The sequence below is a fragment of the Acipenser ruthenus genome, chromosome 22 (genome assembly GCF_902713425.1).
Source record: "Acipenser ruthenus chromosome 22, fAciRut3.2 maternal haplotype, whole genome shotgun sequence".
Taxonomy (NCBI): domain Eukaryota; kingdom Metazoa; phylum Chordata; class Actinopteri; order Acipenseriformes; family Acipenseridae; genus Acipenser; species Acipenser ruthenus.
In genome coordinates this window covers 48,832-62,527 of record NC_081210.1, presented here as the reverse complement: position 1 = coordinate 62,527, position 13,696 = coordinate 48,832, and the positions used below count along the sequence as shown (strand labels likewise).

Genomic DNA, 13,696 nt, shown 5'->3' with positions numbered 1-13,696 from the left:
ATTCTGAAGCTTGTGCTGGGTCATGTGATGTGAGTGGGTGTGTTCTCCTTCCCAGGATCCTGTGCGACGTTTACCTTCATTTGTAAAATGGCGACAGTACATTTACGGATCGGAGATTTGGTGTGGTGAGAATTGTTTTCTGTTTTTTTAAAATGTATTATTAATAATTCATTCATAATAGTAATAAATGGCTCATATTATACATGTATATAATTTTTAAACAGAAGCCTACCACATACTAGTAATATGGAAAGTTTTTTTTTTTTTTTTTTTACAGATCCCGTGGTACATGTAATTTGTGTAATGGAGGTTTGTTTTGATTAAAAAAAATAAAAAAAAACACTGCCGTGGGAATTGCGTTAACTCGTGAAATGACCATTACTGAATCTTTGACAACAGCATAGAGCAGACGGGGTGTAAACGTGAGACCCCAAGGTGACACTGTGAGTGAATGTATTCAGTTTGGGTTTCAGTACTTGGATTGCGTTAAGAAGTTAAAATTCGTCGAGGCGATTAAGTGATGTACTGCTTCCTCCGTCCACCAAACAGCCGACTGACGACGGTCTTGTTTGATCTCTGATGATGTTGATGGTGGAAATCGACCCAGAATAAATCCGACACGTTGAAGCATTTGCATTGACAGCTGTCGTTTTCTGGGAGCATGTGATTGGACCGTTTAATCGAAGCTGTGTGACTTGATCTTATGCAAGCCACCTAATTACTGCGGTACTATGACACTGTTTAATTAAATTAGCGCGGTACTTTAACACCGTGTTTAATTAAATGAGCGCGGTACTATGACACTCTGTTTAATTAGCGCGGTACTATGACACTGTGTTAGTGCGGTATTACACCAAACCATGTGATACAAATGAGTAGATATATGTTTACTTTCTGAATGGTCTTCTTTTTCTCCAGGGGTAAACTTGGTCGGTACCCACCCTGGCCAGGAAAGGTCAGTGGTATTTAATATGCTATCAATCAAGAAGTTACTTTAGCACCTATATAAATGTACAGTATACTACTTGCACTGAAACGAAACCAAAGTTTATAACAACCATTCTTGATAAACTGACACACTGAATTACAGTGTTAGCATCCCTTCTTTGTTTGAATATGTGTAATTGTTATGAGAAGAACACATCCAAACATGATGTTTAATATAGTATTGGGCTGCAGAACAGACAGGGCAGTGTCACACTTCAACTCCAGCTTCAGTTGTAACTCCTCTACTCATTTTTTAGAGGTTGATTCTCTTTGTTTTTGTTGTTGTCAGATTGTAAGCCCTCCCAAGGATTTGAAAAAACCAAGTGGCAAAAAATGTTTCTTTGTGAAGTTCTTTGGAACTGAAGATCAGTAAGTATTTGTTTATCTCTGAACTCCTCTAAGATGCCAGCACCACTTTAACACAGCAAGCAGTTGCATGTTCAATATACCAAGCATTTGCTTTTGTGGGGTTTCAGTGCTTGGATAAAGGTGGAGCAGCTCAAGCCATACCATCCCCACAAGGAAGACATGATCAAGATCAATAAAGGCAAGCGCTTCCAGCAGGCGGTGGATGCAGTGGAAGAGTTCCTCAAGAAAGCCAGGGGAAGGGAGCAGGTGAGACAGAGCGGGGATCTGTGCGGCAAAGTGAGCTTCACATCGGGCTTGTCTGTGCTTTGAGAACTTTCTGAAGCCAAATCAAATCCTGCAGTGGCAAATAACTCCCCTTCAATGTGATCAAACCATGAGTTTAACTGTGACTGTGCAATATTGGTTTATTTTTGGGTAGTGCAGAACATCCCAGTATTTAATACATGTGCGTTACTCTCTGTGCATGATATGCTGCAGGTGTCCTGCATTCAGTTTTCTCTCAACATGTTAATAAGTAGTGTCTCATGGCTGGGAATTGTGTTGCAGTGAAATTGAGAGACCGAGATGTCAATTGTTTTTTATGTTTTAGGCATCACACAACTCCGCAGAAGAGAACAGTAAAAGCAATTCCGATGATAAAACCAAATCCAGCTCTGCTGAGGCGAGAGGCAGAAAAAATTCCACAAGCACTCTTAAATCATCCCCGGCTGGAGAGAGTGACGATCTCAGCCCAAAGAAACGCGGCCGCCCTCCCAAGGATGAGAAGGTCGGTTTGTGAAATCTGAGTCTGATTGAGCACAGCCCCTGTTATATTAAACTACATGTCTTTGTGTTTAATATTACTCATGATTGAGCACAGCCCCTGTTATATTAAACTACATGTCTTTGTGTTTAATATTACCCATGAATGAATTTCTTCCTTTGTTTTTGTATAGGAATTATCCGACCCAGAGCCTTCCACAGTACACAGAACGATGTCAGGAGCAGTGTCAGGTTTCAAGTGGCAGAGTAATGTAGGTTTCTGAAAATATTTCTTTTATTAGGATACCCATAGCTGTGACTCTCTGAGGCTATAATTTAAATACAATGTAGATACAAACCACTGTTCTTCTCTTAGGGGCCTCTCTAACCTAGCACCACAGGTAGTTCATTTGTCCTTGATCTCCAGCACTGCACTACCAAGGGGGAGCGCTTGACTCCTGCTAAAAAGCAAAACTAACAGTGATTTTAAAAATAAGACTTTCAGATTTTTGTATTCTTTCAGTTGTGTGTGCCTAACGTTTGATCCATTGTATCAGATTAGTAGAACTATTTCGAGAAATGTTTCAGATTGAACTTTTTTCCATTGTAGCAAGTAAAGGAGGACCCTCACTTCCATCACTTTCTGCTCAGCCAGTCTGAGAAGGTAAGAGCCGTGATTGTTGTTTGGAAGTCCAGCCTCTTTATCCAGCAATGCTAAGGGTCCCTCTGAAAGCTTGCTCGCAGGCGTTGCAGCTCTTTATCCAGCAATGCTAAGGGTCCCTCTGAAAGCTTGCTCGCAGGCGTTGCAGCTCTTTATCCAGCAATGCTAAGGGTCCCTCTGAAAGCTTGCTCGCAGGCGTTGCAGCTCTTTATCCAGCAATGCTAAGGGTCCCTCTGAAAGCTTGCTCGCAGGCGTTGCAGCTCATCCTTTTTCTGGTTCTTGATACGGGTCTGTCTGCGGCAGCACACATACCCCAATCCCTCCTGGAGGCAGGGAGCGGCTTGAATCTTAAACTTGCTGTCCACTTGTTAACAAAACAAATTCTATTGATAGATCTGTTTTAAAAGGAAAAAAGGTTGCGTTTTTGTACATTCACATTGGCCCTTTGGGCATTATTTGTGAGGGAATGTTTGCATCTTGCACTTCTGTATATGGGTGCTTTGTGTCCTGCCCGGGGGTTTGCAGTGTGACGGCAGGTTTGCGTTCTCATGCTAACTCTCTCTTTGTGGGAGTTGTGTCCTGCCCGGGGGTTTGCAGTGTGACGGCAGGTTTGCGTTCTCATGCTAACTCTCTCTTTGTTGGAGTTGTGTCCTGCCCGGGGGTTTGCAGTGTGATGGCAGGTTTGCGTTCTCATGCTAACTCTCTCTTTGTGGGAGTTGTGTGCTGCCCGGGGGTTTGCAGTGTGACGTCAGGTTTGCGTTCTCATGCTAACTCTCTCTTTGTGGGAGTTGTGTTCTGCCCGGGGGTTTGCAGTGTGACGGCAGGTTTGCGTTCTCATGCTTACTTTCTCTTTGTGGGAGTTGTGTCCTGCCCGGGGGTTTGCAGTGTGACGGCAGGTTTGCGTTCTCATGCTAACTCTCTCTTTGTGGGAGTTGTGTTCTGCCCGGGGGTTTGCAGTGTGACGGCAGGTTTGCGTTCTCATGCTAACTCTCTCTTTGTGGGAGTTGTGTTCTGCCCGGGGGTTTGCAGTGTGACGGCAGGTTTGCGTTCTCATGCTAACTCTCTCTTTGTGGGAGTTGTGTCCTCCCCGGGGATTTGCAGTGTGACGGCAGGTTTGCGTTCTCATGCTAACTCTCTCTTTGTGGGAGTTGTGTCCTCCCCGGGGATTTGCAGTGTGACGGCAGGTTTGCGTTCTCATGCTAACTCTCTCTTTGTGGGAGTTGTGTCCTGCCCGGGGGTTTGCAGTGTGACGTCAGGTTTGCGTTCTCATGCTAACTCTCTCTTTGTGGGAGTTGTGTTCTGCCCGGGGGTTTGCAGTGTGACGGCAGGTTTGCGTTCTCATGCTAACTCTCTCTTTGTTGGAGTTGTGTCCTCCCCGGGGGTTTGCTGTGTGATGGCAGGTTTGCGTTCTCATGCTAACTCTCTCTTTGTGGGAGTTGTGTCCTCCCCGGGGATTTGCAGTCAGCTAACTCTTTGTCTTTGTTTTCCATGCAGCCAGGTTCTTCATTGGAGCCTATAAGCAAACGGTTGAAGATTTTCGAAGAGGTAAGAATGAACTCAGTAGGTGTTGTCACTATTCATACCTCTAGAGATTCTACACACACACACAGCTCTGTTTCAGAAGCATGTCTATTTCCACATTCTGAAAAATCGTGGTATCTCTGGGTTTTTAATGGAGTTCAATTTATCACCTTCCTCTGTACGTGGGCTTGGATCCCTGATTGTTAGATTCAAGTACTGTTTTCTGTTCTCAAAGACAAACTCGCATCACCATGTACTGACTGGAACGCCAAGTACATTGTTACAACAAAGGAGGCGTTGCAAGCTTCAGAAAGAGGATTCAACAGCACAATTAGTAAAACATGCACAAACAAGACATGCTGTTAGAACAAGGGAGGCAGCAGCAATAACAAGGGCTGTATGAAAAGTTTAGCGACACAATAACAAAAAACGAAAGCCAGGTGAGGAACACCATGCGTTTTTTTAAGGATGGACTGACATGCATTTTCTCTGAACAGGACACGGGCTCAACATCAATTCAAGCTGCAGACAGTACAGCTGTGAATGGCAGCATCACCCCCACAGACAAAAGGTACCATTTAAACATGATGTTTGTGTGATTCAGTTAACCACACTGTTATGATGACTGAGTTTGTTTATATAAGTTAATGCCAGTTCTTTACAAATGAAATGTTAGGTGGCATGTTATTTTGCTAATTTATTGATGAATCGTATTTCTCCACAACAGAATAGGATTTCTTGGACTAGGACTGATGGGCAGTGGCATCGTTGCAAACCTTTTAAAGATGGGACACATTGTGATGGTTTGGAATCGCACTGCAGAGAAGGCAAGTCACTACATGAGATTCTGTTAACGGGTTCACATAACTGGTACGCGTGCGCATCAATAAAATAAAATGCAGACTTCCATGTTGTTTTTAAGGCGTACTGTCAGTCCATTTTTATCAGGAAAGCATTTTTCATAAAGGCAGCGAGGGTGCATATTATCTGGCTGTGAGCCATACCTGCCTAACCTCCCGATTTTCCATTGAGTCTCAAGATGTGTTTGACTTCTAGTGAAATTAGAACGTGTTTATATATATATATATATATATATATATATATATATATATATTACAAGTATAATATGTTTTTACAATATTTATAAATGTCAACAATCTAGCTCCAAATTTGCACCCTGGTCTTTGACATCCCCAATTGTTTGAACTGTCGGAGGAGGTGGAGCTGGACAGCGACTTGGATGATGATTCCTAATCTTGGTACCAAACCATTTCTGCTGGTACTCCCATGAGAACCTAATGATAAAAGTTATGTGAACCCCTGTCTATTACAACATGAAGGCACTTGTTCCAGTCTGTTGGCACTTTCGGTCACAAGTCTGTAATTCATATCATATGATTGTTTGCTGCAGTGTTATTGAGTCAGTATTTATAAGGTGTGAGCTGAGCTTCACTGTGATGAGATACAGGCTTGCCAGCAGACAGTACTGATGTGTTCACAAATCACAATTCTGCTGTACTAATACTTATTTTGTAACTAGCAGCTTGGTTCCTTGCAGTGTGACTTGTTTATACAAGAAGGTGCAAGGTTAGGGCGCACTCCAGCCGAGGTCGTTTCTACGTGTGATGTCACTTTTTCCTGTGTTTCCGACCCAAAGGCTGCCAAGGATGTAAGTGTTTAAGCTTTATTAATTCTGTGGAATTACTCTTCAAGATAAGCATGGGGGGCCAGACAAGTTTGTTTGTCAGTCATTTTAACAAAGTATGTGTTATGTTGGTCAGAGATTCAGCTTCTATTTCTCAAGTTGATGTCCTTGTTTAAAGTTAATATATAAAAATCAATATCCTTAATCTTCAGGGTTCATATTCTTCAAGGCCTGTAAATAACGTGTGTTTCTTTCTATTCAGTTAGTGCTTGGTCCCAGTGGTGTTCTGCAGGGAATAAGACCAGGGAAGTGTTATGTAGAAATGTCCACTGTAGATCCTGACACTGTTGCAGAATTATCCCAGGTAAAGACTGCGATTTTGTTTTTTCACATGGTCGCACCTGCAGTGCACTAGAAACCACGCAGCCTTTATCTACCAATCAGGAAGCTCCATTAATGGCACTGCTTCACAGACAGAGACACTTCTAATTTAATAATAAATACCTAGACACAGACACGGGAGGGGCAGTAGAACACAGCTAGATATTTCTCAGATACGGGAGGGGCAGTAGAACACGAATAGGTGTTTCTCAGATACGGGAGGGGCAGTAGAACACAGCTAGATATTTCTCAGATACGAGAGGGGCAGTAGAACACAGATAGGTATTTCTCAGATACGAGAGGGGCAGTAGAACACAGATAGGTATTTCTCAGATACGGGAGGGGCAGTAGAACACGAATAGGTATTTCTCAGATACGGGAGGGGCAGTAGAACACGAATAGGTATTTCTCAGATACGGGAGGGGCAGTAGAACACGAATAGGTATTTCTCAGATACGGGAGGGGCAGTAGAACACGAATAGGTATTTCTCAGATACGGGAGGGGCAGTAGAACACGAATAGGTATTTCTCAGATACGGGAGGGGCAGTAGAACACGAATAGGTATTTCTCAGATACGGGAGGGGCAGTAGAACACGAATAGGTATTTCTCAGATACGGGAGGGGCAGTAGAACACGAATAGGTATTTCTCAGATACGGGAGGGGCAGTAGAACACGAATAGGTATTTCTCAGATACGGGAGGGGCAGTAGAACACGAATAGGTATTTCTCAGATACGGGAGGGGCAGTAGAACACGAATAGGTATTTCTCAGATACGGGAGGGGCAGTAGAACACGAATAGGTATTTCTCAGATACGGGAGGGGCAGTAGAACACGAATAGGTATTTCTCAGATACGGGAGGGGCAGTAGAACACGAATAGGTATTTCTCAGATACGGGAGGGGCAGTAGAACACGAATAGGTATTTCTCAGATACGGGAGGGGCAGTAGAACACAGCTAGGTATTTCTCAGATACGGGAGGGGCAGTAGAACACGAATAGGTATTTCTCAGATACGGGAGGGGCAGTTGAACACAGCTAGGTATTTCTTAGATACGGGAGGGGCAGTAGAACACAGCTAGGTATTTCTCAGATACGGGAGGGGCAGTAGAACACGAATAGGTATTTCTCAGATACGGGAGGGGCAGTTGAACACAGCTAGGTATTTCTTAGATACGGGAGGGGCAGTAGAACACAGCTAGGTATTTCTCAGATACGGGAGGGGCAGTAGAACACGAATAGGTATTTCTCAGATACGGGAGGGGCAGTAGAACACAGCTAGATATTTCTCAGATAAGAGAGGGGCAGTAGAACACAGATAGGTATTTCTCAGATAAGGGAGGGGCAGTAGAACACAGATAGGTATTTCTCAAACCCAGTCGATAAAGCAGCCTGGTTTGTGTGCTGACTGGTCTTGTTTCTTCACAGGTGATCACGTCCAGGGGGGGCCGCTTTCTAGAAGCTCCAGTCTCTGGGAGCCAGCAGCTCTCCAATGACGGGATGCTGGTCATTCTAGCTGCTGGAGACCGGTCGCTGTATGAAGACTGCAGCAGCTGTTTCCAGGCTATGGGAAAGACGTCGTTCTTCTTGGGTATGGACATGCAGCAGGAGCAGGCCTGGCGCGCTTACACAGTGATGTCATGGCAAGATGTGTTTTACGGGGCTAGAAAGTTTACACCTGAACCTGCTTTGGGGAGGGGAGGGGGAGGGGGAGGGGGGATTGCAAACAGGCTGCTTTCTAAAAAGTAAAAGGGTAAAGGTTGAGTAATGATGATTTTACTATTGAATTGAATGGGTTTGTTGGACACTGGGAAGGTTCTATGCTGGTATTCAATTTCACATGCAAGGTTTATTTTGATCCTGTTTTGCAGTATTTCTGTAGCCACTGGGACACAACATTGATTAATGGGGAACCATACGTGCTGCATGTACAGTACTGTGCAAAAGTTTTAGGCAGGTGTGAAAAAATGCTGTAAAGTAAGAATGCTTTCAAAAATAGACATGTTAATAGATTATATTTATCAATTAACTAAATGCAAAGTGAGTGAACAGAAGAAAAATCTAAATCAAATCCATATTTGGTGTGACCACCCTTTGCCTTCAAAACAGCATCAATTCTTCTAGGTACACTTGCACAAAGTCAGGGATTTTGTAGGCATATAGTCAGGTGTATGATTAAACAATTATACCAAACAGGTGCTAATGATCATCAATTCAATATGTAGGTTGAAACACAATCATTAACTGAAACAAACAGCTGTGTAGGAGGAATAAAACTGGGTGAGGAACAGCCAAACTCAGCTAACAAGGTGAGGTTGCTGAAGACAGTTTACTGTCAAAAGTCATACACCATGGCAAGACTGAGCACAGCAACAAGACACAAGGTAGTTATACTGCATCAGCAAGGTCTCTCCCAGGCAGAAATTTCAAGGCAGACAGGGGTTTCCAGATGTGCTGTCCAAGCTCTTTTGAAGAAGCACAAAGAAACGGGCAACATTGAGGACCGTAGACGCAGTGGTCGGCCAAGGAAACTTACTGCAGCAGATGAAAGACACATCATGCTTGCTTCCCTTCGCAATCGGAAGATGTCCAGCAGTGCCATCAGCTCAGAATTGGCAGAAAACAGTGGGACCCTGGTACACCCATCTACTGTCCGGAGAAGTCTGGTCAGAAGTGGCCTTCATGGAAGACTTGTGGCCAAAAAGCCATACCTCCGACATGGAAACAAGGCCAAGCGACTCAACTATGCACGTAAACACAGGAAGTGAGGTGCAGAAAAATGGCAGCAGGTGCTCTGGACTGATGAGTCAAAATTTGAAATATTTGGCTGTAGCAGAAGGCAGTTTGTTTGCCAAAGGGCTGGAGAGCGGTGTACACGAGTGAGTGTCTGCAGGCAGCAGTGAAGCATGGTGGAGGTTCCTTGCAAGTTTGGGGATGCATTTCTGCAAATGGAGTTGGGGATTTGGTCAGAATTAATGGTCTCCTCAATTCTGAGAAGTACAGGCAGATACTTATCCATCATGCAATACCATCAGGGAGGCATCTGATTGGCCCCAAATTTATTCTGCAGCATGACAACGACCCCAAACATACAGCGAAAGTCATTAAGAACTATCTTCAGCGTAATGAACAACAAGGAGTCCTGGAAGTGATGGTATGGCCCCCACAGAGCCCTGATCTCAACATCGAGTCTGTCTGGGATTACATGAAGAGAGAGAAGCAACTGAGGCTGCCTAAATCCACAGAACAACTGTGGTTAGTTCTCCAAGATGCTTGGGCCAACCTACCTGCCGAATTCCTTCAAAAACTGTGTGCAAGTGTACCGAGAAGAATTGATGCTGTTTTGAAGGCAAAGGGTGGTCACACCAAATATTGATTTGATGTAGATTTTTCTTCTGTTCACTCACTTTGCATTTTGTTAATTGATAAATATAAACTATTAACATGTCTATTTTTGAAAGCATTCTTACTTTACAGCATTTTTTCACACCTGCCTAAAACTTTTGCACAGTACTGTATGTTTGAACCTAGTGTGACTCCCGCGTGTTGGAGGCCTGGCGGGGGTGGTACTGACACAGGCTCCTGTCTCTGTCGTTCTGAAGGTGAAGTGGGGAACGCAGCCAAGATGATGCTGATCCTCAACATGGTTCATGGAAGTTTTATGGCAACGATTGCAGAAGGGCTGACACTGGCACAAGTAACTGGCCAATCACAGACGACCTTTCTAGACATTCTCAGCCACGGGCAAATGGCAAGCACTTTCCTGGACCAGAAATGCCAAAGTGAGTATTTCATTAAATGTTTCTGATGCATGCTGTATTTTTCTTGAGCTGGTATTTAGGAACAGTCATTGAAGCCTGTTCAGTTTCCAATTTCAGACACTACATCATGTGTTGTAATTGCATGTTTGTGTTGGTTAGGGCTCCTTCACACACCCTTTGTAAGCAGGTTTGCATCATTTCACAATAAAGAAGCGATAGCAGTATGCCTCCACGGTAGTGCGTGTGTTCAACGAGAATGTTATCCTGCAGCATTTTGATTCTCAGAGGTGAGACTGCATTGTTTTACTTGCATATTTGTATGGGAACTTTTCTTTGTCATTCCAGATGTTTTGCAGGGCAACTTCAAGCCTGATTACTATTTGAAACACATTCAGAAAGATCTCAGGTTAGCGATCGCAATGGGCGACTCTGTCAATCATCCCACTCCAATGGCAGCTGCAGCCAATGAGGTAGAGTGAAAAGCGAGCCTTTCTGTATTGTGAAGCCTGCCTGTGACCTGGAGTAACTGGGGTGTGCACACGGTGTGCTCGGGTCAGGTGACTGCTGTGTTGTCTGGGGAGGCGTCATCCCCATTCGATTATATTGGGTATCTTGGCACAGTAAGTTAGTATGTATTGAGTGCAGCAGGATACCCCATGAGCTCTACCGTGTGCATATTCCATTTGAATGGGGACTGGGTTGAATGGAAGGCAGAGGGGTGTAGACAGCACATGCTTGTTCCTTCTTTCTAAAGGAATATATTAATTCATGTTTTTTTTTTTTTTTTTCATACAGGTTTATAAAAGAGCAAAGGCATTGGACCAGTCTGATAATGATATGTCTGCAGTTTACAGAGCCTACATTCACTAAACTGCAGTTGTAATTAAGTGTGGACCACATTCTTGCTGTTGTGATCATTTCCTTTTCTAAATGAATCTGCTATTTCCCCGAGTCAGAGGGAGAAGCAGTGGTGACGTGTCCAAGCCTCCCGAGCATTGCCCTGTAAAGGGACAAATGAAGTGGCCAGCTGTGTGCTGCTCCTTTTTGTTTTGACCTTGTTAAAGCTTGATGGGAGAAGTAATGCAGTGTGTCGGGCAAATTGAAATCCTACCCATTGCAATGGTTTACTTGTGTTTTTTAAACCAATTCAAACTTCTGGTTTAGGTTCCTTTTCCAGTCACACATGTACCATCCACTGTTACATGCACATGCTGTATTTCCTTGTTGCTATGTTAAAGATATATATTTCAGTGCTGCAGTTGTATTTCATTGTCGGTGGAACACTTTCCTGTGAATGGGTCCAGAGTTCAGCATTTTATTTTGTCCTACTTGAGTATCGTTTTGTTATGAAATACAAGACTGGAGAAGCACCAAGGAAGGAAGTACCACTGCAGTGCCTTAATAAAGTCTCACCCTGATTAGCAGAGCTTATTTATTTGAAGAGAATATATAGAGGGGAGCAGAGTGATACTTTATTGGTGTGTTTTACTTGTCGATTATTTAAATACCTTGAATGCATGTTTTCAGTAATTTATTTCCCAGACTAGTTATCAGGATCATTTTCTTAAGGGCCAGTTGTTAATTATTTCTATAAAGCGAATGCTCAAGACAGATTTGATCCTGTATGTCACACCATGTCAAGCATGATTCTGTATTAGTAGCACTATGAGAACAGGCTGGAGAACATACAGGGCTACCGTTTTCTGGATGTCTGTGTGTTTTGAGGATGAAAACATCCATAATTATATATATATATATATATATATATATATATATATATATATATATATATATATATATATATATATATATATGCGCAGAACATGTTTCTCCTTAACAGTATAGCTTTTATTAGAACCACACTGAAAGGGTTCATTTGAATAGATCACAATAATAGTATTAATAACCTTCCTATTTTGTATTTAGTCATACTTGTGTGAAACCAAGTCATGGGTAATATTGGCTATAAAATAACAAAACAGACTGCATTACTTTGAACTGGAGAAAGATAATTCATACTCGGAGCTTGCACCACTATAAATATTTTGATACAGAATGCTTCATTTCCTGTGCAAAAAAAAAAGAAGTACTTTTTGTAATTGTTTTTATAGATCTCTTAATTTTAGTAAATCTTGTTTACTAATCGGGAGCTGTACATTGAGCAGATAAGTTAAATAAATGGATTTTATTGTTTTGCCCTAAAGCAACTCGTGCTTCCTGCCTCAGATCTCTGTTCATATTGCTTCTTTACTTTTGCATGTCCGCAGCACCAGTGACTTCACTCATCCTGCCGTGATTCCTTTGATCAGTCTTTACCACAAACCCAACAGACCCTAGCTGACTTACCAGAGTAGGATTGCACTGCTTCTGTCTCTACTGTAGCCCTTCAGTATTTTTATATTATTATTTTAACCAATCAATTGAAACCATTAATCGTTGGTGTCTTAATACTCTAGGCGGTTATTGCAAGGTTTCCTGGTTCTTCTGTTTACTGCTGTGTGGCATACATGAGCAGCTTTGACAAGAAGTAGCCACTGCTTCATAGCAAGTTTGCTGATACATGACATTTTGTGTAAAAGAGTTTTGCCTTTTGTTCATAAGCAATGTTTCTCATTCAGTATGTAAGTGAAAAATGTGAAGAAAAAAATGATTTTGTGCAATTAACAAATCCTCTCAATTAAACAAATAAATAAATACATGTTTGTTTGTTTTTTTGGTTTATATTATTTATTTCTTAGCAGACGCCCTTATCCAGGGCAACTTACAGTCGTAAACAAAAATACATTAAGAATCACAGTACAAGTAATAATACAAATAAGAGCAAGATAAAATACAATGACTTTGGTTCTAGCAAGTACAAGAATGACAAAATGCGATTCAATAACGGAGCAGATAACAGTGTCAGTGATAGTTGCATCAGGATATAATTAAATACAAAATACTACATTAATAATACATAAATATATAAAATCAGGAGATGAAATGGTCCTTCTAGTTGTGCTGCTGGCATATGTCTTTCCTGTTATCTGCAGTGAGAAAGCAGGTAGGTACTGAAACACCCCTGCCCAGGTACCTAGAGGACCTGCTGCTGTTTAATCAAGTCAGTACTGTGCTGGTTTGAGGAGCGCTGGTGCCCGTGCTGCACACAGAGCTGCTGTTTAATTATCAGTCAGTACTGCGCTGGTTTGAGGAGCGCTGGTGCCAGTGCTGCACACAGAGCTGCTGTTTAATTATCAGTCAGTACTGCGCTGGTTTGAGGAGCGCTGGTGCCCGTGCTGCACACAGAGCTGCTGTTTAATTATCAGCCACTCCTCCATACCTGCTTCCATACCTGGCTCTCCCGGCTATCCTTCAATGGTCTGCTGCTGGCCAGTGCTTTCCAATTCTACCTCCTGCTATAGACACACCAAAGCCAACAACCCCAAGCTGCCCTTCATGACTGGTTAGTCCAAATGCTGCAGGTAATTCACCAGCATGCTTTCACACTGAGGCCTGGCTTGAAATGATGGGGGTGCGCTTAGCCTAGCCACAGTGAACTTTAATCCACAGACAATGCCATGCAGTGCCTGAGAGCGCCTCCGGGCTGAACTTGAGGGGTGCACAGGTCAGCACTGGGAGGTCTTATGATGG

At 42.9% G+C, this 13,696-nt stretch overlaps 1 protein-coding gene across 5 annotated transcripts; it reads left to right on the top strand.

Annotated features, from left to right (window-relative positions):
* The first annotated feature begins 6 nt into the window (after positions 1-6).
* Positions 7-12,764, top strand: glyr1 (glyoxylate reductase 1 homolog (Arabidopsis)). 5 transcript variants are annotated; one of them, XM_058995684.1, is made up of 17 exons: positions 77-125; positions 278-309; positions 919-955; positions 1,277-1,356; positions 1,464-1,602; positions 1,946-2,122; positions 2,292-2,369; positions 2,708-2,761; positions 4,253-4,303; positions 4,777-4,850; positions 5,007-5,106; positions 5,823-5,948; positions 6,187-6,288; positions 7,734-7,896; positions 9,908-10,087; positions 10,412-10,536; positions 10,862-12,764. In XM_058995684.1, the coding sequence occupies exons 5-17, from the start codon at positions 1,516-1,518 to the stop codon at positions 10,934-10,936; spliced, it is 1,392 nt and encodes a 463-aa protein (XP_058851667.1). In that variant the 5' UTR covers positions 77-125; positions 278-309; positions 919-955; positions 1,277-1,356; positions 1,464-1,515; the 3' UTR covers positions 10,937-12,764. The 5 variants fall into 5 exon arrangements, with proteins under 5 accessions (XP_058851665.1, XP_058851664.1, XP_058851666.1 ...); XM_058995682.1 differs by lacking the exon at positions 278-309 and having other exon boundaries at positions 7-125; positions 5,838-5,948; XM_058995681.1 differs by lacking the exon at positions 278-309 and having other exon boundaries at positions 7-125.
* Positions 12,765-13,696: the final 932 nt, after the last annotated feature.

Excerpts from the sequence above, each read along its gene's own strand:
- glyr1 (XM_058995681.1), top strand. The coding sequence starts at position 88 with ATGGCGACAGTACATTTACGGATCGGAGATTTGGTGTG. Across the intron at positions 1,603-1,945 it reads AAGCCAGGGGAAGGGAGCAG|GCATCACACAACTCCGCAGA; the intron begins GTGAGACAGAGC and ends TTTATGTTTTAG. Across the intron at positions 4,304-4,776 it reads GGTTGAAGATTTTCGAAGAG|GACACGGGCTCAACATCAAT; the intron begins GTAAGAATGAAC and ends TTCTCTGAACAG.